The 22,399-nt window shown below is 43.5% G+C and overlaps 1 protein-coding gene across 3 annotated transcripts in view; it reads right to left on the bottom strand.

Moving 5' to 3' along the window:
* serhl (serine hydrolase like) overlaps positions 1-22,096 on the bottom strand; it is a 50,797-nt gene extending 28,701 nt beyond the window's left edge. The window contains exons 1-5 of one of the 3 annotated variants that reach the window (XM_063062645.1): positions 22,025-22,096; positions 16,597-16,675; positions 15,807-15,956; positions 7,610-7,723; positions 1,624-1,665 (exon numbers count right to left, since the gene is read on the bottom strand). In XM_063062645.1, coding sequence (XP_062918715.1) covers positions 1,624-1,665; positions 7,610-7,723; positions 15,807-15,956; positions 16,597-16,675; positions 22,025-22,030 — 391 coding nt within the window. In that variant the 5' untranslated portion in view covers positions 22,031-22,096. Of the gene's footprint in view, positions 1-1,623; positions 1,666-7,609; positions 7,724-15,806; positions 15,957-16,596; positions 16,676-21,792; positions 21,904-21,930; positions 21,996-22,024 lie in introns of those variants that run through there. The other 2 variants (XM_063062647.1, XM_063062646.1) reach the window with 2 other exon arrangements.
* Between the last annotated feature and the right edge of the window lie 303 nt (positions 22,097-22,399).

Raw genomic sequence — 22,399 nt, 5'->3', positions numbered from 1 at the left:
GATGTGCAGACCAACTAGCAGATGTTCTCACTGACATCTTCAACACCTCCCTGAGCAGCACCGTTGTTCCTACATGCTTCAAGGTCGCCACCATCGTCCCCATGCCGAAGAAGTCTTCAGTGTCCTGCCTCAATGATTACTGTCCCGTTGCACTCACATCCATCATCATGAAGTGTTTTGAGAGGCTTGTCATGAGGCACATCAAGTCCCTGCTACCCCCCTCACTGGACACCCTGCAGTTCGCGTACTGTCCCAACCGTTCAACAGACGATGCCATTGCCATCACCCTCTACCTGGTCTTAACCCACCTGGACAAAAAAGACACGTACGCTCAAATGCTGTTCATAGACTTCAGTTCAGCATTCAACACAATCATTCCTCAGAAACTAATTGGAAAGCTGAGCCTACTGGGCCTGAACACCTCCCTCTGCAAATGGATCCTAGACGTCCTGACTGGGAGACCTCAGTCAGTCCAAATTGGTAACTGCATCTCCAACACCATCACACTGAGCACGGGGGCCCCCCCAGGGCTGTGTGCTCAGTCCACTGCTGTTCACTCTGCTGACCCACGACTGTGCTGCAACACACAGCTCGAACCACATCATCAAGTTCGCCAATGACACGACTGTGGTGGGTCTCATCAGCAAGAGTGATGAGTCAGCATACAGAGAGGAGGTGTAGCGGCTAACAGACTGGTGCAGAGTTAATACTGTAGCTGCAATAGAAGGTCAGGGGCTATGACAAGTGTCTAACCTCCACACACTACAAAATTCTGTCCACCAACTACCAGACACAGGTCAGGAGTGGGATGGAATACCATCAACTTGCCTGGATAAGCGTAGCATCAACACCTCTCGAGATTGTTGACATCACCCAGGACAAATCAGCCCATTTGGTCGTACTCAGTCCCCTCAGCCACTGATGCATGGTGGTTGCTCAGTGCATCATCTACAAAATACTCCGCAGTTACTCACCTAGACTACTCCGTCATTGGTTCCCAAACCCAGCACGGTCAGCCCCTGTAGGGTACACAACTCCCTGCAAACTCTACACCAAGTAGCACAGCATCCCAACTTGGAAACACATTGCTGGAAAATTGTCACTACTGAGAGCTCGCTCCCCAACAGCACTGCAAGTATACCCACACCTCAAGAACTGTCACGTTGAAGACGACAGCTCACCACTACCTTCGAGGGCTAGCTCAGCCCGTGAAACACACACACCTTGAATGACTATAAAAGAGTACTTTGCAAGGACTGCAGTAGTTCAGAGCAATGGCACTTTACAACTTTGAGTACAATTAGGGATGGGCAATAAATGCTGACGTTGCTAGGGAAATCAGATCCCACGCCCTTCAATTTTCAGGCCTTTTGATTTTATCAGCCTGTAATTTGCATTACGTTATCATTCTTTTTCCCCAGCTCTATGTATATTGACCGCAGTACTGGTGAAGTTATCACTGATTCTGTCTTCAAGGCTCTATACTCTGAGGTGGAAGTGCGATCTAATGACTGGACAACAGCAAGCAGGTATAGACTACTCGCTGGCCCCCGACCTTGCTACACTTGGCCTGAGCTGTGTTCATGCAGCTTAGTAACATCCGGTGAAAGGGTGCTTGCTTACCCAAGCTGTGGCTCAAGATGGTGAATTTCTTCCAGTTTAAGTCTGCAATAGAACATAGAACAGTAAAGTGTAGGAACAGGCCATTCAGTCCACGATATCTGCACCAGCTATGTCAATCTAAACTAACCCCATCAACCTGTACAAGATCCCTGCCTGGTTATGTGTGTCTAAGTGTTGCTATCTTATCTGAGCACTTTCCTCAGCAGTGCATTCCAAACCTTCCAAAACTCTTTGTGTCCATACATGGCCTCCTCTACTGCCATGATGAGGCTAAATTCAGGTTGGAGGAGCAACACCTCATATACCGTCTAGGTAGTCTCCAGCCCCTTGGTATGAACATAGAATTCTCCAACTTCCGGTAATTCCCTCCCCCTCCCTTCCCCTATCCCTATGTCACTCTGCCCCCTCCTCCAGCTGCCTATCACCTCCCTCATGGTTCCGCCTCCTTCTACTACCCATTGTGTTTTCCCCATTCCTTCTTCACCTTTCCTGCCCACCACCTCCCTGCTTCCCCTCCCCCACCCCTTTATCTTTCCCCTTACTGGTTTTTCACCTGGAACCTACCAGCCTTCTCCTTCCCACCCTCCCCCCACCTTCTTTATAGGGCCTCTGCCCCTTCCCTCTACAGTCCTGACGAAGGGTTCTGGCCCGAAACGTCGACTGATCGTTTCCACGGATGCTGCCCGGCCTGCTGAGTTCCTCCAGCGTGTTGTGGGTGTTGCTTTGACCCGAAACAATGACTTCTCATTTCTGGCATGGTAGCGTAGGGTTTAGTGTAACGCTGTTACAGCACCAGCAACCAGAATCCTATTCTGTCACTGTCTGTAAGGACTCTGTACACTCACTTTGTGATCACACTGGCTTGCTCCAGTTTCCTCCCACATTCCAAAGCTGCGTGGGTTAATTGATCAGGTCACAGGGGGGTAACTGGGCAATGTGGGCTTGTTGGCTGGAACGGCTCATCACTGTGCTGTACCTCCAAACTCAGCCAAGACCAAATTTCCCTCCATAGCTGCTGTCTGAGTTCCTTTAGCATTTTAAACTTTCACCCTCCCACCTTCAATAAATAGTGGTCAAAACTTCTAACTTCTCAGCCAACTTTTAAAAAAATTATTTCTCCTCAGTTTTCAGCCTCTTCTGCAGATGCTGACAGGGGAAAAACCCAAGGACGGCAAATTAGAATTCTTTTCAGTGAATTTGATGAGTGAATGTCAGTGCTCAATTGTGCAGAATATTTAACTGAAGGGTGAGACCACAGTGCCGTGTTCCGTGTTCCATCCGCGTCGCCTACAATAATGAAGACAGCAATGTCAGGAAGATCTTCTGTGTGCTAAAGTTCCTCTCTAAAACCAAGTGTTCTGAATCACCCAACAATATCTCTTCAACATGCTTGAAGAAAGAAAACCAATTGCAGATGCACAATAACTGTAAAACACCTAGCACTACCAAAATTAATGAAAAGGTAATACAATTGCAGGTCTGTTTACTCTAGGTTACTGGGTAGATGGCCCCACCAATAAGAATGGGAACTGATTAATAGTCGAGTATGGTTCTCTGCTCATAGTTGCTACCTGACCTGCTGAATATTTCCAGATCATCACCATTATGTGCCATGTTGTTTGACATAGGCGATCATGGTGTCATGACCATGATTGTTCTTGGAAAATTTTTCTACAGAAGTGGCTTGCTATTGCCTTCTTCTGGGCGGTGACTTTACAAGACGGGTGACCCCAGCCATCATCAATACTGTTCAGAGGTTCTCTGCCTGATGTCCATGCTCACATAACCAGGACTTGTGATGTGCACCAGCTACTCTTAAGACCATCTACCATCTACTTTCATGGCTTCACACGACCCTGATTGGGGGTGCCACACCTTGCCCAAGGGTGACTTGCAGGCTAGCGGAGGGAAAGGAGCACCCTTATACCTCCTTCAGAGGAGGGTGCATCTCTAGCCCGCCATTCATTTCCAGCACTTCCTGTTTTGTTTTACCCCGATGCACAGTTCTTGTCATCTTCCACAATCTTATCAAAATGGACAAGCTTCACCCAGCACTTCATTCAAACGTATCGTTGTCCAAATCCAGTGTCCACTTGCTGATTACCAACCTATATGCTCTGAGATCAGTGACACTACCAGGGAGCACAGATCAACCCCACACCCAACCACATGCTGTCTCAAACCAACCACGCAACCGGAGAAGCTGGAAACATGAAGCAAGAGCAGAAAATGCTGGGGATTCTCAAACCTGCTGAACACAGGATTTTGTTCCTGTCAAGATTCTCAAAAGTGGGGGGTGGGCAGGGTGGGGAAACATCTCTACCAAAGGAAGTGGAAGGCACCCCGTCCCTCCGCTAGCCTGCAGGTCACCCTTGGCCAAGGTGGAGCCCCTCTTAGCCCCGCCCCACCCCCAATCAGGGTCACATGAAGCCATGGGAGCAGGTGGGAATGGTCATATGAGCAGCTGGTGCACATCACAGGCCCTGGTTACAGGCAGATAATCTCTGAAGAGCATAGGTAATGGTCAGGGTCACTTGTCTTGAGGACACTGCCCAGAAGGCAGCAATGGCAAACTACTTCTGTAGAAAAATATGCCATTGACAATCGTGGTCATGGAAAGACCATGATGGCCAATGTCATCCGACAGTGCACATAATGAACAAACCTGTTTCTCAGGTTTAACTGTGAATGGGAGCACTCGCTGCAAGATGAAACTTCTACATACACTGTTCTGGTAAACCAGCGTGGTCAATGATAGACAGGCCTGACAATTAATCACATATGAATAGGAAACCAGACTTCTTGGACACCACTCAACATCTTTGAACAATCTCGCAGTGACCATCAGCAGGCCCCACACTCACCCTCATACCCATGGTGGGCATCGGGAATAGGGATTCCTTCTCCACCTACACTCTTCTTGTTCTCAGAAATGCAACGCTCACAGCACCAGAGACCCAGGTTTGATCCTGACCTCCAGTGTGTCTGTGCGGACTCTGTATTTCCTCCCTGTGACTGCGCAAGTTTCCTCCGAGTGCTCTGGTTTCTTCTCTCATCCTAAAGACATGAAGGGTTGTAGACTGATTGAGCACTGTTTATGGTCCCTCATGTGTAAAGAGTAGCAGGATCTAGGGGAGGTTGATGGAAACTTCAGGAAGAATACAAACGGGATTAACCTAGGATTCAACCTCAGATTAGTATAGGATTCTACCTCTGCTTGCTGAGGCCAGGCAGCAACCCTCAAGACACTTCCTCATACTTACCCCTTGAATGGGATCACATTCAGGAATATTAGCCCATTGTCTCCTGCATCACCAACCTCCTCAACTTTAGAGATCTCCCATCCACTGCCACCAACCTCAATTCTCTTACCTTGCACTGTTCGTTTCCACCTCCTCCACAAGATCCACAAAACCTGACTGTCTGGGTAGGCCCACTGCTCCTGCCCCACTGAACTCACGTCCTTTTACCTTGTCCCCCTTGTTTCAGTCCCTTCCTACCTACATCCGTGACACTTCACGTGCTCTCGATTTCTTCAAGAACTTTCAGTTGACACTGACACTGATAGCCTCATTTTCACTATGGATGTCCAATCCCTAAAACTTCTACCCTACCATCAAAGAGGCCTTAAAGCTCTCCACTTCTTTTTCAACAACAGACCTGACCAGTTCCCCTCCACCACCATCCTCCTTTGTCAGGCAGTACTGGTCCCCGCTCTCAACAATTTCTCTTTTGGCTGCTCCCACTTTCTACAACCCCAAAGTCTAGCCATGGGCAATAGCATGGGCCCCAACTATGCCTGACTTTTTGTGGGCTACGTAGAACAGTCCACGCTCCAAACCTTCACTGGTAATGCTCCCCAACTTTTTCTACACTACATTGCTGACTGCATTGGTGCTGCCTTGTGCACCCATGCTGAGCTCATCAATTTCATCAACTATGCCTCTAACTTCCACCCTGCACTTAACTCGGTCAATTTCTCACACATCAACACGTCATTCCCCACAGCTTCTGCCGTCTTCAATGGGATCCTACCACCAAACAAACTTTATCGCCCTGCCCCCACTCTGCTTTTCACAGGGATCGCTTTCTTCTCGATTCCCTTGTCCATTCCTTATGACGTCAACTCCTTATTTCTCTCCATAGGTGCTGTCTTACCTGCTGAGTTCTTCCAGCATTTTGTGTGTGTTAGTATAGGATTCATGTAAATGAGTGATTGATGGTTGCCACAAATTCAATTTCTGTGTGGCTTTTTCCTATGACTCTATTGTATTGGAACCTCCTGGCGGTAAAGCAGAAAACAGTCTATTCCAACCCAACCTCATGATGAAATCACAGCCTCTTACCCCAGCCAAAGAATAACAGAGAAATAAAATGGAGAAGCGTGGGTGAAAGGAACACAGAGAACGAGGAGAGGTGTGGGTGGGTAGATACGTGGGACAGCCATAGGCAGGGAGGAGTGCAACGAATGAGGGATAGGGAAAACTGACAAAAGAAATTCTGCAGATGCTGGTAATCCAAGGAACACACAGAAAATGCTGGATTCTTATGACAGCAAGAAGTACCTACATAACAAGAATGTTTGACAAGACTTAATGGAACGACTTGAGCAACGCACACAAAATGCTGGAAGAACTGAGGAAAAGAGTACAGTCGACATTTCAGGCCAAGACCCTTCAGTAGGACTGGAGGAAAAAAATAACAATAAAAGGGTCAAGCCCAAAACGTTAACTGTACTTTTTTCCATAGATGCTGTCTGACCTACTGAGTTCCTCCAGCATTTTGTGTGTGTTACATTGATAGAGATAACTGGATGGGTTGGATGATCAAAGCAAACACTTTTTCTGCAGTAAAATGATCAAATATCTATACTCCAATATCAACCTTGCATTCAATGTCAGCAAGACCAAAGAATTGACTGTAGACTTCTGGAAGGGGAAGTTGGGACAACATGCATTAATCCTTATTGAGGGGAGTAGGAGTGGAAAGGGTGAGCAGTTTCAAGTTCCTGGGCTTCATGGTGCAATCATAATGAAGGCTCCACAGCGGCTATAGTCATTAGGAATTTGAAGACACTTCTACAGACGTACCATGGAGAGCATTCTGATTGGTTACGTCACTGTCTGGTATGGAGGTGCCTTTGCACAAGATCGCAAAAGACTCCACAGGGTTGCAGACTCAATCAGCTCCATTAGGGGCACAAGCCTCCCTCGCATTACGGACACCTTCAAAGAGTGGTGTCTCAAGAAGGCTGCATCCATCATAAAGGACCTTTACCACTTATGACACGTCCCCTTCTTACTGCTAGCATCAGGGAGGAGGGACATGAGCCTGAAGACCCACAGTCAATGTTTAGTAACAGTTGGCTGGCGGGTGGTGCAGCGGCATCAGCGCCGGACTTTGGAGTGAAGGCTCCCAAGTTCGAATCCAAGACCGGCCACCCCCCGAGCTCGCTTTCCATCCGTGCCGGGCTGAGCGTCGAGCTAGCCACTCGGTCTCATAAAAAACAAGGGTCGAGTCAGGAACGTTCATATCGTGACTCGGTTAATCCGAAAGGAGACCAATCCCGACACCACGCGCCAGACAAGAATGGCTGACTGTCTGGTGCGACACGCTAGGAAGGAAGTAATAGTTAATGCCCCTCTGCTATCAGATTTCTGAATGGTCCATGAACTCATGAACACTAAATGGCAATCCTTTGGCAGTACTACTATAACTCGAGTGATTTGTTATGCCTGTACTGTACTGCTACCACAAAACAACAAATTTTATGACTTATGTCAGTGACAATAACCCTGACTCTCATTCTTTGTTTTAAACTACGACTTTACTGGATTAAATATCAAAAGAAATTCCATTCTGATGCGGATGAAGGATGGGAAGCAACTGTGGGTTTGATAGCTCTTAAATTTCACAGGCTTGGGAAGTTTGAGACCATTTGTTGCCGCCAACTTGTTGTTTCCCCAATCACAGAAGTGAAACTTACTCTCTGTTACTCTCCGCACAGCTAATACGTATACCGGTACCTGGTACATTACACCAGGAGGAAGGTGTGACGAGACCCCATGCCCTGGAAAGTCCGGCACCATGTAATAAAAATCTGAAAGGGGAAAGAGGAGTTAGTGGGCGTCACCTCTGTGTCAGACAAAGCTGGTAGCCCAGGGTGAACCAAACAATAGCCGCATTCGGAGGCAAAACAAATCAGGTAGCATCTGTGAAGAGAGGAAAGAGTTAACATTTCAAGCTAATAAATTTTGCACAAGTCAAGAATACAAAAATTGGTAAATCATGTTAACTCTTTACAACTTACTGACCAGGCAGATGTTTTGCGTTGAGAATACTATGGGAGATTAACGGGAATGAGACTGGGGTGAGCTTCTGTTATTATGAATAAGACCAGAGCTGGAATTGCTCTTGCTGGAGGAGAGGAATTTTACAGGAGTCATTCAAAATTACAATGCTGAGCAGAGAGTTAATAAGGAGAATTGCTTTCCCTTGGCTGCAGCATCTGTAACTCATAGATGGAGAAAAGAACCAGAAGGAAGAGATTTTTTTTAAAAAATGTGTTATGGTCTGGAACGCACTGCAAAAAAGGAGATGAAAAATATTTTGAGTTGCAGCTTCTAGCAGAGATTGAATAGGCAATTGCAAAGGAAAGGGGTAACAGTTATGATTAACTGAACAGCTCTTCCAGAGTTGGTATGGCCATGACAAGCTGTTTGGTCACTTCTTGTGCAATTTAATTTCAAGTAGGATTTTTTATACTCCTTTGGCACCTTCCAGATGAAGTAAAATTCATCACCTCAGCAGCTGGCATTCTGCTGTTCCACAGCATATGTGGCCTCAGATTCCTACCTTGTCCAGATAATATTTACCAAGTCAAATTCAGCAGGTTTTGAGGTTATGGTCCTTAGATTGCTGAAAAAAAAGGCTTCACACCAAGTCCCTATTGAATTCTCTACTGAATGCATTGACAGATTTACTAGAACCAATAGTGAGGTTAGGACGGCCGGCATAGAGCAATCAGCTTTGGACTTTGAGGCAAGTGGTCCCAGGTTAGAATCCGGCCAGCTCCTTGCGTGCTTTTCATCCGTGCCATTGAGCGTTCAGCTGTCAACTTAGCCTTGTAAGTGTAAGGGGGTTTTGTCTCTTATGTTACTGCCTAGGCTAATTAAAATGGCTTCTTTGTTATGTTATACTTGGGAATGCTTCTTTGTTATGTTAAATGCTGAGAAAGCCCTCCCGCTAGCAGTTTGTTGAATCACATTGCTGATAAGAAGGTGTTATGAACCAATGGGGATAGTTGTTATGTTTTTGGTGTATCTGTAAGATACTGTATGCGCGGGGTTTTGGGGCAGAAGGTGGGAGAGAGAGACAGAGAATGGACCAGGTGCTGTGATGTCTGCTAACGGGGTCGGACCCCAAGGAGGGCGTTCGGCGAGGAGACGGAGACGGACTCGTGTGGAGCCTCTGGTTGACCACCGTTGTTGGTCCCAGGCGGCCGGTCGAGGTGGTCCGAGGGGTGGCAGGGTGAAGAAGAAGTGTACCGAGCTCCAACTGTCTGTGCACGAAGAGATTGAACTTTGATAAGTGTGGTGCCTTTTATTTTCCTTTTATATTTTATTCTCTATTAATTATATAGTTCCAGTAATATCTATAAACTGTAAATCATTTAATTGCATCTGGTGTATTGTCTGTTATTTGGGCGGGGTGGGGTACCTCACACAGCATCCACACAAACGAATTACCCAGTTTAGCGGGGCTGAGGCTGTTTCCCTAGACGACAGCGAGCCGAGCGACCCTGAGGGTGGCCAGGGGGGCTACATAAGAAAAAAGACCAAAAAAAAAGGACAAAAATGTTTAAGAAGTGGCAAGGTTGGCACCCGGTGCGCCACAAGGCACGGAGAGGAACAACAATTGAGATTAAAGATACAAATCTTGAGGGCAAAATCCATTACACATTGGCACGGAACACAAACCTTGTCTCTATAACTTGCCATCATGACTTAACATTTTTCCTCTCAAATCGTTCTGTTAAATCAGCACTGCACCTGTCAAAGGCAGATACACACTTTCCGAGCTGTGGTATCTGAAAGCAAACAGTTCTTCCAAATGGGGTCCCACCAAACCTCTGAGTATCTGAATTATCACCTCGTCACACTGGAGTTCAATGTTCCACTTCAATGCTGATTATAAAAGTAATGATCATCTAGGAGACTTCCGGTAGCGCTCATGGAGTGAAGTCGCGTTCTTGACTCGCTCCATTACCTCTGAGTTTTTTTTCTCTATGGTCAGCTATACTTTAATTAACCATTAAGGCATCAATTTTTATAATACTTTGAATTAAACTGAATTCTCTGACAATTGGATGATACGGGGTTAGATCTGCTATGTCTAAGAACGGGAAAAACGGCAAGGATGGTAAACCTCCGGTTAAACCGAAAGCTACGGATCTCCCCCTGACTGAATCACCGGTGACTTTGAAAGCGATATCGGAGTTAATTCAGAGGGAAATTTCAACCTCTGTTAGGGAGATGATTTGTACGGAAATTGCAGGCTCTGTTAAAGACCTGATTCATACGGAAATCTCAACTAATTTCCAGAAAATTGCCGATTTAATTGATAAGATGCAAACATTTATTGCAGAACATCAGTCGGCTATATCTGATCTTCAAAAATTCGCGCAACAAAGTGAGCTTAAGATGGGGAAAATCGAAGAAACAATTAATGTAATGAAGAAGAAACTGGACTTTTTGACTTTTAAAAACTCTGACTTGGAATCTAGAATGCGACGGCAGAATTTACGAATGATCGGCGTGAGGGAAGCCGTTGAAGCCAACAACCCCATGAAATATTTCTCTCAACTTTTAAAAGATGCATTCCCTACTGTATTTCCTGACCAACCACCGCTTCTGGATCGTGTTCACAGAATCCCATCATACTCGTCTAGGTCAGATAGACCTAGGCATGTTATTTTACGTTTTCATTATTTTCAAGACAAGGAGAGACTGTTTCGATTCGCTCGATCTAAAGGTTTCATTGATTTTTCGGATCTTAAGTTCCGATTCGTGGAAGATTTCAGTAAACCAATCTGGGACCAACGGGTCCGTTACAGATCCGTGATGTCGGAATTCTATAAGATGGATTTAAGACCAGCGCTGCTGTACCCTGCACGTCTAAGGATTCGCATGTTAGATGGAGCCCTTCGTTTTTTTGATTCTCCATCGGATGCCCAGAGTTATCTGGATCAACTTTCATCTTCAACATCTTAATTGCCTTTTTTTAATTATCTCCGTTGATCGGAGGCTGTGAATTGGTTGGTTTTAACTTTTCTGTGCCCTATTTGGGCAGAAAAGTTTACTTTTGATTTCTTAATATGGCTGCTAAACTTTCTTTTTAACTGCGTCATTTCTTTCTTTTCCCAGGGGATTCTGGGTGGTTACTTCCCTTTTGTCATCTTACGTATTTCCTGTGCGGCCTTAAATTTTGTAGTTTTTTTTTAAATTTTATTCTGTTTTGCTTTTTATAATCACTTTATGTTAATAATCCTATTTTTTTTGTTGCTGTGTCTATTCATGAGTTTGAGGTTTATTGTGGTTTTTTTTTAATATATATTTTCCGGTTTTTGTTCTGTTCTGTATGTATCTTAATTGAGCTAACTTTTCTTTAACTTATTTTTTTACTGTTTTACAATTAGCTGATCTTTTTCATATTTATACCTTTTTTTTAGGGAGCGTATACTGGAAGTCATGGGGGTAGTTTTAGCGCTTGCTTCTTTCTGGCGGGTCTGCTTTAGATTTTGCCTTGGGGTCTTGGGGTGGTGGGTGGTGGGAGGGGCTTCACGTTTTAGTTTGTTTCTCTTTGGGCTATATACATTATTGAAGTACTGGTTGCGTCCTTTTCCCTGGTATCTTTTGTATGTTCTGTTTCCTCTCCGGGTTTGTGGGTCGCGCCTATTGTCAATCCTCCTTGTTGTGGGTTGACTTTAGGATTTATGGAGTCTATTATTAATTTTGTCTCCTGGAATACTAATGGTCTTAATCATCCTATTAAAAGGAAAAAAGTTTTTAAAGTGTTCCGGAGACTTAAAGCACAAATTTTATTTTTACAAGAGACCCATGTACGGAGGGGGGACAGACTACGTTTTTTCAAATTTTGGAAGGGACAACAATTTCATTCGAACTCCAATGCTAAGATTCGAGGCGTCTCTATTTTTATAGATTCCTCAGTTACTTTTATACAACAGGATATTATCTCTGATCCGAATGGTAGATTTTTATTGGTTAGTGGTTTACTATTTAATAAAAAAGTAGTTTTGGTTAATGTTTATGCTCCTAATATGGATTGTCCGGAATTTTATAAATCATTGTTTGATCAGTTTCCGAATTTGAACGAGTTTTCATTGATTTGGGGCGGAGATCTTAATACCTGTTTATCTCCAGCTTTGGACCGTTCGGCTCCTTTACGGACTTTACCTAATAAATCTGCAAATTTGATTAATTTTTTCCTTTCTGATTCTGGGTCGACGGACATTTGGCGTTTTCTGCATCCTCAGGAAAAAGATTTTTCCTTCTTTTCACATGTTCATCATTCCTATTCAAGAATTGATTATTTTTTCATTGATTCTCGTCTCATTCCTTCAGTGATTAAATGTGATTATGATTCTATAACCATTTCGGATCATGCTCCACTTAAGCTTTCTATTAAAATTATGGCCAATATACCAAACAATAGACAATGGCGTTTTAATTTGCTGTTGCTTCAGGACTCGGACTTTGTTAATTTTATGAATGAACAGATTGAGCTTTTTTTTACAATTAACTATACAGAAGATATTTCGGTTAACACTCTTTGGGACACTTTTAAAGCCTATATTCGGGGTCAGATTATTTCGTATTCCGTTGCTTTGAGGAAGAAACAGAAGCAGGAGGAGATGGCAATTGTGGACAAGATTAAAGAAATTGATAAGAAATATGTTATGGCTCCTTCTGAGGAGCTATACAAACAAAGAACTGAACTTCAAATGGAACACAGTTTACTACTCTCGTCCTCGATTGTAAACCAATTAAAGAAAACAAGAAGTGATTTTTATGTTCACAGTGATAAAATTGGCAAGCTGCTGGCTAATCAATTGAAATCTAATTATGTTAAATCTCAAATCAATCAGATTTATAACCAAAATGATCGATTGATATTGGATCATGTGGGGATTAATCAAACCTTTTGTGATTTTTATTCTTCTTTATATCAATCAGAGTCTCCTCGAGATTCTAAATATATGAATGATTTTTTAGATAAGTTAGACTTCCCTCAGATTTCACGGGATATGTCTTCTTTATTAGATACTTCCATTACAATGGATGAGATTAAGAATGTTATTTTTTCTATGAATCTGGGGAAAGCTCCTGGCCCTGATGGGTTTACCGTTGAATTTTATAAATGTTTTGCTTCTTTATTGATTCCTTGGCTCTATAAGGTTTTTGAGGCTTCTTTGAAACTTGGTAAACTTCCGGAATCTTTTAATAGAGCATCAATTTCTTTAATACTAAAGAAGGATAAAGACCCTGCTCAATGTGCATCTTATAGACCAATATCTTTATTAAATGTTGATTCTAAAGTTTTTTCTAAGTTATTAGCAAATAGACTAGAAAAAGTACTTCCTTCTATTATTTCGGAAGACCAAACGGGTTTTATTAAAGGTCGTTACTCTTTTTATAATATTCGTACATTGTTAAATATCGTTTATACTCCCTCACAAAATGTTCCTGAGTGTGTTATTTCTTTAGATGCCGAGAAAGCTTTTGATAGAGTAGAATGGCCTTATTTATTTAAGGTGCTTGAAATGTTTAATTTTAGCTTGAAATTTATATCCTGGATTAAACTGTTATATTACTCCCCTGTAGCCTCGGTTCGTACTAACTCTTTAAACTCACCTTTTTTTCCTCTTTCGTGGTACTCGACAAGGCTGTCCTCTTAGTCCCCTATTATTTGATATTGCATTAGAACCTCTTGCAATTGCTATTCGAGAATTTTCAAATATTACTGGGATAACTCGGGGATTAAAGTCCCATAAATTATCACTCTATGCTGATGATTTACTTTTATATATTTCTAATCCTGAGAGATCCATTCCTGCTGTTTTAGAGTTATTAGCACAATTTGGTCTTTTCTCAGGTTATAAATTAAATCTTAGTAAGAGTGAACTTTTTCCGATTAATAAACATCTTCCCTTATATTATAAATTTCCATTTAAATTGATTAATAATTACTTTTCATATCTTGGGATTAAAATTACTTGTAAACATAAAGATTTATTTAAGACTAACTTTTTACCATTAATAGACCATATTACTCAACTTTCATCTAAATGGTTTCCCTTATATTTAACTTTGATTGGTCGTATTAATGCAGTTAAGATGTTTTTTTTGCCAAAATTTTTATATGTGTTTCAGGCATTACCAATTTTCGTTCCTAAATCTTTTTTTGATAAAGTTGACTCTAAAATTTCTTCATTTATTTGGCAGAATAAGAATCCGAGACTGGGTAAAATACATTTACAGAAAGCTAAGAGAGATGGAGGTTTAGCATTACCTAACTTTAGATTTTATCATTGGGCTATTAATATTCGACATATGAAATTTTGGTTACTTGACCGGGACATACTATCTATTCCTAAATGGGTAGCATTGGAATTACAATCTGTTCAGGGTTATACACTTGGTTCTATTTTAGGTTCCTCTCTTCCTTTTGATTCGAAACGCCTTAAGCAGGTCTCTAACCCGATAGTTAAATATGCTTTGCGCATTTGGTTTCAATTCAGAAAATTTTTTGATCTTAATCAATTCGGGTTAGCGATTCCTATTTTAGGTAACATATTTTTTCCTCCCTCTTTTACGGATCGCGCTTTTCAAACTTGGAAGACTAAGGGTATTTTACGGTTTTTGGATTTATTTTTAGATGGTTCCCTTATGTCTTTTGAACAATTATCTAATAAATATAACTTATCAAGAATACATTTTTTTAGATATTTACAAGTTAGAAATTTCCTAAGTACTATACTTTCTTCCTTTCCAATGCTTCCTCCTATATATATTTTAGATTCGATAATTAACCTTAATCCATGTCAGAAAGGTGCATCGGCTATGATTTATAATATTATTATGAAACTTAGGAAAGCTCCATTTGATAAGATTAGGGTAGATTGGGAACAGGAATTGGGGCTTACCATTTCTGTGGATGATTGGGGGCAGATTTTACAATTAGTTAATACTTCCTCTATTTGTGCTAAACATTCCCTAATTCAATTTAAAGTGGTTCATAGAGCACATATGTCCAAAGATAAGTTAGCGCGTTTTTACTCGCATATTAATCCTTTCTGTGATAGATGTTCGGGGCAGATAGCCTCTTTAACTCATATGTTTTGGTCTTGCCCTACTTTGGAACCTTTTTGGAGAGATATTTTCAATATTATTTCTAAGGTATTAAATATAGATATCTCTCCTCACCCTATTACTGCTATCTTTGGACTACCTAAAATTTCTAGTAATCTTTCCCCTTCAGCCCGTAGAATGATTGCATTTCTTACTTTAATGGCGAAAAGATGTATTTTACAACATTGGAAAGAGCTTAATGCTCCAACTACCTTTTTTTGGTTTTCTCAGACGATTTTATGTTTGAATTTGGAGAAAATTAGAAGTAACCTTTATGATTCTTCATTTAAATTTGAACAGATTTGGGGACCTTTTATTCGATATTTTCATTTAATGTAATATTTACCCTTCTTGTTTTTTTTTCACTGTTTTAATGGAGGTCGGGATTGAGGACGTGATTTTAAGTTTAACTCTGTTTGGTTTCAAGTTAGCCCATTGCTTTGCCTTGCTTTTAGTTAGTTGCACGGTGGGTTTTTTTTGGGGGTTTTTTTTTTCTTTTTTTCCATTGATATATATAAAATTTAGTATACTATTATGTTATCTTGGTTTCTTATGCTTAAATTACATTGTAGTATTTTCTTTTTGGTATTGTTATCTTTTGGAATTTTATTATACTTTAGCATTGTATTAATGTTTATATGGCTTACCTTTTTTGTATACTTACTCAATAAAAAGATTTAAAAAGAAAGAAAAAGTAATGATCATCTAAAGGACTAGAGAGCAAGGTAAGGTGAAACTTGGTCGAACACTCACCGTCTGGGAGCAGCGGAATGAGCCGATCGAAAGTGTTTGCGTTATCTGCCCAGCCGTGCAGGCATAGCACGGGCTGCCCATCGGGGCGCCCCCAGGCTTTGGCCGCAATGTGGCCCCAGGGAACTGGAATCCTCAGCTCATGGCACAAACCTGTGAGGGAGGAACGGAAGAGTCGTCAGGTCTGCCTGTGATCATCAAAGTGAGTCTCTTGGAACCGTTTGCACCGAAGCAACACATTGAAGGAAACACGCAGTTTATGGCAAAAGAAGAAAATTTAAAGGAGATGTGCGGGAATCTTTTTTTATATAAAAAAACACGCAGAGTGGTGAATGCTTAAAACAGATTGCCAAGAATGGTTAAGGGGGCAGACACAATAGTGGCTTAGGAATTTGCAGGAAGTGGAAGGATATGGATTACAAGCAGGAAGAAGAGATTTAGTTTAATTTGAGATCATGTGTGACATAGACATCATGGGCCAATGGGACTGCTCTTCCATAGTTTAGCACCGTGGCAATAGCGACCATCCCAGTATGCGGTCTGGTACAAATATGCCCACAGCTGCTGCAATGTTCCCAGGAGACATGACCAAAACCTCTGGACATGAAACCGCCAGCTGAAGGCCACCCCCGGTACACGGAGAATGAACTGTGCTCTCAATATTCAATGGGATTGACATGAGGAAGGTACTGAGAGACTGGGTGCATGTCTCTGCCTCACAACACAGTTTCTGCTGCTGCTTTACACTGGGGAAGGAGGCAACTGCTCACTCACTGCCAAAGTCAGGACTTACCACGCATGGCAGTTCTCGAAAACCACTTTGAAAGTAAATGCTTTTCCTTCACAGAGAACAGGAAACGATTCATGTAAGCCTATTTATAGAAAAAAGATGCAAACATCAATAAACTATAGGAAAAAAATCTTAATTTCATTCCACTTGTATGCTTGTGAACTATATTAAGAAGTCACAATACATTAACCATTCCCTAATTCCCAACTCTGCTACCTTTGGGATTTTCACCCTTGAACTGTATCTTTTATGTCTTATATTCTGTGATTTTGCTCTTTTTTTGTTGCCGTTTACACTTTTTTTGCATGGGGGGGGAGTAGTTCTTTGATCAGGTTGGTTCTACTTTGTTTCATGACTGCCTGTCAGGAAGACGAATTTCAGGGTTCTATACTGCAAACATACTTTGATAATAAACGAACTCTGAATCTTTGAGCTCCATCATGTTGTGATCGCCACTCTTCACAGGGTCTTCGATTACAACGAAGATGCTGGAATCTGGAGCAATGAATGATCTGCCGGAGGAACTCAGCAGGCTGAGCAACATCACTGAGGGGAAAGGAACTGTTGACGTTTGGGGTCATGATTTCATTGGTTTCAACCCAAAACGTTGACAATTCTTTTCCTCCCATAAACGCTGCTTGACCTGCCGAGCAGACTCCTTGATTACAAGGTCTATTTAATCATACCTTATTATATACGACCAAACCTAAAACATCCTGCTTCTGCGTGGGCTCTACAGCATATTGCATGAAGAAACAATTCCACAAATTTCTCTTCCAAGTATCCACCGCGAGTTTGATTCATCCAATGTTCAGAATAAAATCAGCCATGCTAATTGGAGTTTCCCTACTACACACCTTTAATAGCTCTCCATTTCCATTTGGAAAGGCAACATTTCATGTCTGTAGAGCAATTCCACCCATCTTCTTAGGCCTTCTATTCCTTATTAACAGCGAACGATCTCCAATCACGATTCACTGCCATCGTGTCGCTACTCATCACCATGCTTATGCAACATGGATCTTCAGCCCAATATCCGTACTGACCGCATTGTCTGTTGGATTGGTACATGGATGGTGCCAGTGCAAGTCGATGGGAGCAGGCAGTTTAAATAGCTCAGCATGGACTAGATGGGCCAAAGGGCCTGCTTCTGAGTTGTACCTTTCTATGACTCTACCAGAGTCAGTTCCATTTGAACACGTTTGTCCCATATCCCTCTAAACCTTCCCAGACCTTCCTTGTTAACAATACCACCCAAACTTCTTTACACTTCTAACCTAAACATACAAATTGCTGGAATTTCTTGGCAAGTCAGGCAACATCTGTGTGAAGAGAAATAGTGAAGAGTTAAGATTAAGGACCCTTAATCAGAACCGACGATGAGACCGCAAATCATCTCTTTCTTTACAAAAGCATTCAGACAAATGGTCTTTATTATCTTTGACATTTTACCATTTTTTTTTCCTTAACTCTGATTCACTTTCTGTCTACTCAGGCAGTTCCATCATGGACACAACCCTGAGCACCCCACCCCCCACCACATCCCCATCGAGGATATCCTCAAAGTCAATGTCTGAAGAAGGTGGCATCTGTCATTACCATCTGGGACGTGCTCCCTTTTCATTCCTATTGTCAGGGAGGGGGTACAGGAACAGTTTCTTCCCCTCTGCTGTCAGACTTCATGAACCCATGCACACAACCTCACTATTCCTCCTTTAGATCATTTATTGTTTATTGTTATCATTAATTGTTTGCAACTTTCAATGTCTTGTACAGACAGAAAACAAATTTCACGATATGTATCAGTGATAATAAAACTGATTCTTATTCTGACATCCCCTTTATTTTCCACCACTATCAAAGGTTCATTTTATTGTCAAAGTATGTGTGTACAATACAACTCTGATACTTGTCTTCTCCAGATAGCCAGGAAATACAGAAAAGACCATGGGAGTTGTTGAAAGACATTAACTCCCCCCACCCCCATGCACAAAAAGAGACAAAATTTTCCTCTCCTGTGTTCATTTTCATTTGCCTCTTCACTATACTGCCCCTTTGATCCACACTGCTGCTTATTCATTCTCATTAATAAACTCTTCCCCATAGTTATCTGCTGGGCACTCAGCACCTTAGCGAAGGCATAACGAAGGAGGAGTGCTGCAGTACTTGAGGCACAAACTGAGGGAGGGAAGGGAGTATGAGTCACTTAACAGCAACTCAAATGAAAAACCTGCAGATGCCACAAATCCAGAATTAAGTACAGAGAGTGAAGTCATAAAACAAGAGAAAATCTGCAGATGCTGGAAATCCGAGCAACACACACAAAATGCTGGAGGAACTCAGCAGGCCAGGAAGCATCTATGGGGGGGAAGTACAGTCAACGTTTTGGGCCATAACCATTCCGCAGGACTGGCCGAAGGGTCTCGGCCTGAAACATCAACTGTACTTTTTTCCCCATAGATGCTGCCAGACCCGCTGAGTTCCTACAGCGTTTTGCGTGTGTTACAGAGAGTAGTAAGTCAGACAGCATCTGCATGACGGAGGAGCACTGTGCATTTCAGGTTAACGACCGTCCCTCAGAAGTGAAAGGGAAGTCAGTTAATTCGAAGGGGGCAAACACGAGGAAATCCGCAGATGCTGGAAATTCAAGCAACACACATAAAACATGCTGGTGAACGCAGCAGGCCAGGCAGCATCTATAGGAAGAGGTACAGTCCACGTTTCGGGCCGAGACCCTTCGTCAGGACTAACTGAAAGAAGACGTAGAAAGAGATTTGAAAGTGGGAGGGGGAGATCTGAAAATGATAGGAGAAGACAGGAGGGGGAGGGATGGAGCTAAGAGCTCTAAAGTTGATTGGCAAAAGGGATACGAGGCTGGAGAAGGGAGAGGATCATGGGATGGGAGGCCTAGAGAGAAAGAAAGGGGAGGGGAGCCCAGAGGATGGGCAAGGAGTTATAGTGAGAGGGACAGACAGATAGAGGGATAGAGGGATGGATGGATGGATGGATGGATAAATAAATAAATAAATAAATAAATAAGGGATGAGGTACGAAGGGGAGGTGCGGCATTAATGGAAGTTAGAGAAGTTAATGTTCATGCCGTCAAGTTGGAGGCTACCCAGATGGAATATAAGGTGTTGTTCCTCCAACCCGAGTGTGGCTTCATCTTGACAGTACAGGAGGCTGTGAATAGACATACCAGAATGGGAATGGGACGTGGAATTAAAATGTGTGGCCACTGGGAGATCCTGCTTTCTCTGGCGGACAGAGCATAGGCGTTCAGCGAAACGGTCTCCCAGCCTGCGTCAGGTCTTGCCAATATATAGAGGCCGCATCGGGAGCGCCGGACACAGTTTATCACCCCAGACGACTCACAGGTGAAGTGTCGCCTCACCTGGAAGGACTGTCTGGGGCCTTGAATGGTAGTGAGGGAGGAAGTGTAAGGGCATGTGTAGCACTTGTTCCGCTTACAAGGGTAAGTGCCGGGAGGGAGATCAGTGAGGAGGGATGGGGGGGAAGCGAATGGACAAGGGAGTCACGTAGGGAGCAATCCTTGCAGAAAGCAGAAGGGGGGGAGGGAAAGATGTGCTTCGTGGTGGGATCCGGTTGGAGGTGGCGGAAGTTACAGAGAATCATATGTTGGACCCGGAGGCTGGTGGGGTGGTAGGTGAGGACAAGGCGAAACCTATTCCTAGTGGGGTGGCAGGAGGATTGGGTGACAGCAGATCTGCGTGAAATGGGAGAGATGCGTTTGAGAGCAGAGTTGATGGTGGAGGAAGGGAAGCCCCTTTCTCTAAAAAACGAGGACATCTCCTTTGTCCTGGAATGAAAAGCCTCATCCTGAGAGCAGATGCGGCGGAGACGGAGGAATTGCGAGAAGGGGATGGCATTTTTGCAAGAGACAGGGTGGGAAGAGGAATAGTCCAGGTAGCTGTGAGCGTCTGTAGGCTTATAATAGACATCAGTAGATAAGCTGTCTCCAGAGATAGAGACAGAAAGATCAAGAAAGGGGAGGGAGGAGTTGGAAATGGACCAAGTAAATTTGAGGGCAAGGTGAAAGTTGGAGGCAAAGTTAATGAAGTCAATGAGCTCAGCATGCGTACAGGAAGCAGCACCAATGCAGTTGTCGATATAGCGAAGGAAAAGTGGGGGACAGATACCAGAATAGGTTTGGAACATAGATTGTTCCACAAAGCCAACAAAAAGGCAGGCATAGCTGGGACCCATACGGGTGCGCATAGCTACACCTTTAGTTTGGAGGAAGTGGGAGCAGCCAAAGGAGAAATTATTAAGAGTAAGGACTAATTCCACTAGACGGAGGAGAGTGGTGGTAGAGGGGAACTCCACCCCACCAGCCTCTGGGCCAACATATAAATCTCCGTAACTTTCGTCACCTCCAACAGGATCCCACTACTATGCACATCTTTCCCTCCCCGCCTTCTGCTTTCTGCAGGGATCGATCCCTACACAACTCCCTTGTCCATTCGTCCCCCCCATTCTTTCCCATCGATCTCCCTCCGGCATTAATCCTTGTAAGCGGAACAAGTGCTACACATGCCCTTACACTTCCTCCCTCACCACCATTCAGGGCCCCAGACAGTCCTTCCAGGTGAGGCGACACTTCACCTGTGAGTCGTCTGGGGTGATATACTGCGTCCGGTGCTCCCAATACAGCCTTCTATATATTGGCGAGACCCGATGCAGACTGGGAGATCGTTCCGCTGAACACCTACGCTCTGCCCGCCAGAGAAAGCAGGATCTCCCAGTGGCCACACATTTTAACTCCACGTCCCATTCCCATTCCGATATGTCTATCCATGGCCTCCTCTACTGTAAAGATGAAGCCACACTCAGGTTGGAGGAACAACACCTTATATTCCGTCTGGGTAGCCTCCAACCTGATGGCATGAACATCGACTTCTCTAACTTCCGCTAATGCCCCAGCTCCCCCTCGTACCCCATCCCTTATTTATTTACTCACTCACTCTTTTTTCTCCCTCTGTCCCTCTGACCATACCCCTTGCCCATCCTCTGGGTTCCCCCCTCCCCCTTTTCCTTCTCCCTAGGCCTCCTGTCCCATGATCATCTCATATCCCTTTTGTCAATCACCTGTCCAGCTCTTGGCTCCATTCCCCCCCCCCCCGTCTTCTCCTATCATTTCAGATCTCCCCCTCCCACTCCCACTTTCAAATCTCTTACTAGCTCTTCCTTCAGTTAGTCCTGACGAAGGGTCTCGGCCTGAAACGTCGACTGTACCTCTTCCTAGAGATGCTGCCTGGCCTGCTGCGTTTTTCATGTGTGTAATTTGAAGGGGGGGAGCGTTCCTTAACACCCAACCTGTGATTTTGCTGTACAGCTCTGGCCCGGGACGGAAAGGGACCGTGAAAGCGCCCCAGACGCCAGATCAAAAGCCGGGCCCTGCGGGACTAACCTGCATGAAAAATAGGCCTGATGTCCCATTACATAATTGACAGCGGTCGGACCCAATCAAACAGCACGCTGGCGGCGTCCACTGGCGGGGCGAACGAATTTGCAGCCTGTAAAAGCAAGAATTAACTTTGAATGACAGCTATTTCGTCCAATCACTGAATGCATTAGTTTAGACGCATTTTGGGGGAAGACCCCGAAGGGTGCCGTTCTCCAACACGTGATCTGTCAGGATTGGGAAGCGATGTGCAAATTTTCCATGCATTCTTTTTCCAAAATAAATGAAGTATTTTTTTTAAAAGCAAATTACAAACTGCTGGATCTTAAGCATAAGAGATTCTGCAGCGGCCGGAACTCCAGAGCAATGCGTAGAATGCTG

Source organism: Mobula hypostoma, chromosome 11 (assembly GCF_963921235.1).
Source record: "Mobula hypostoma chromosome 11, sMobHyp1.1, whole genome shotgun sequence".
Lineage (NCBI taxonomy): Eukaryota > Metazoa > Chordata > Chondrichthyes > Myliobatiformes > Myliobatidae > Mobula > Mobula hypostoma.
The sequence above is the reverse complement of the archived record's forward strand: the minus strand, read 5'-3'. Positions and strand labels throughout refer to the sequence as shown.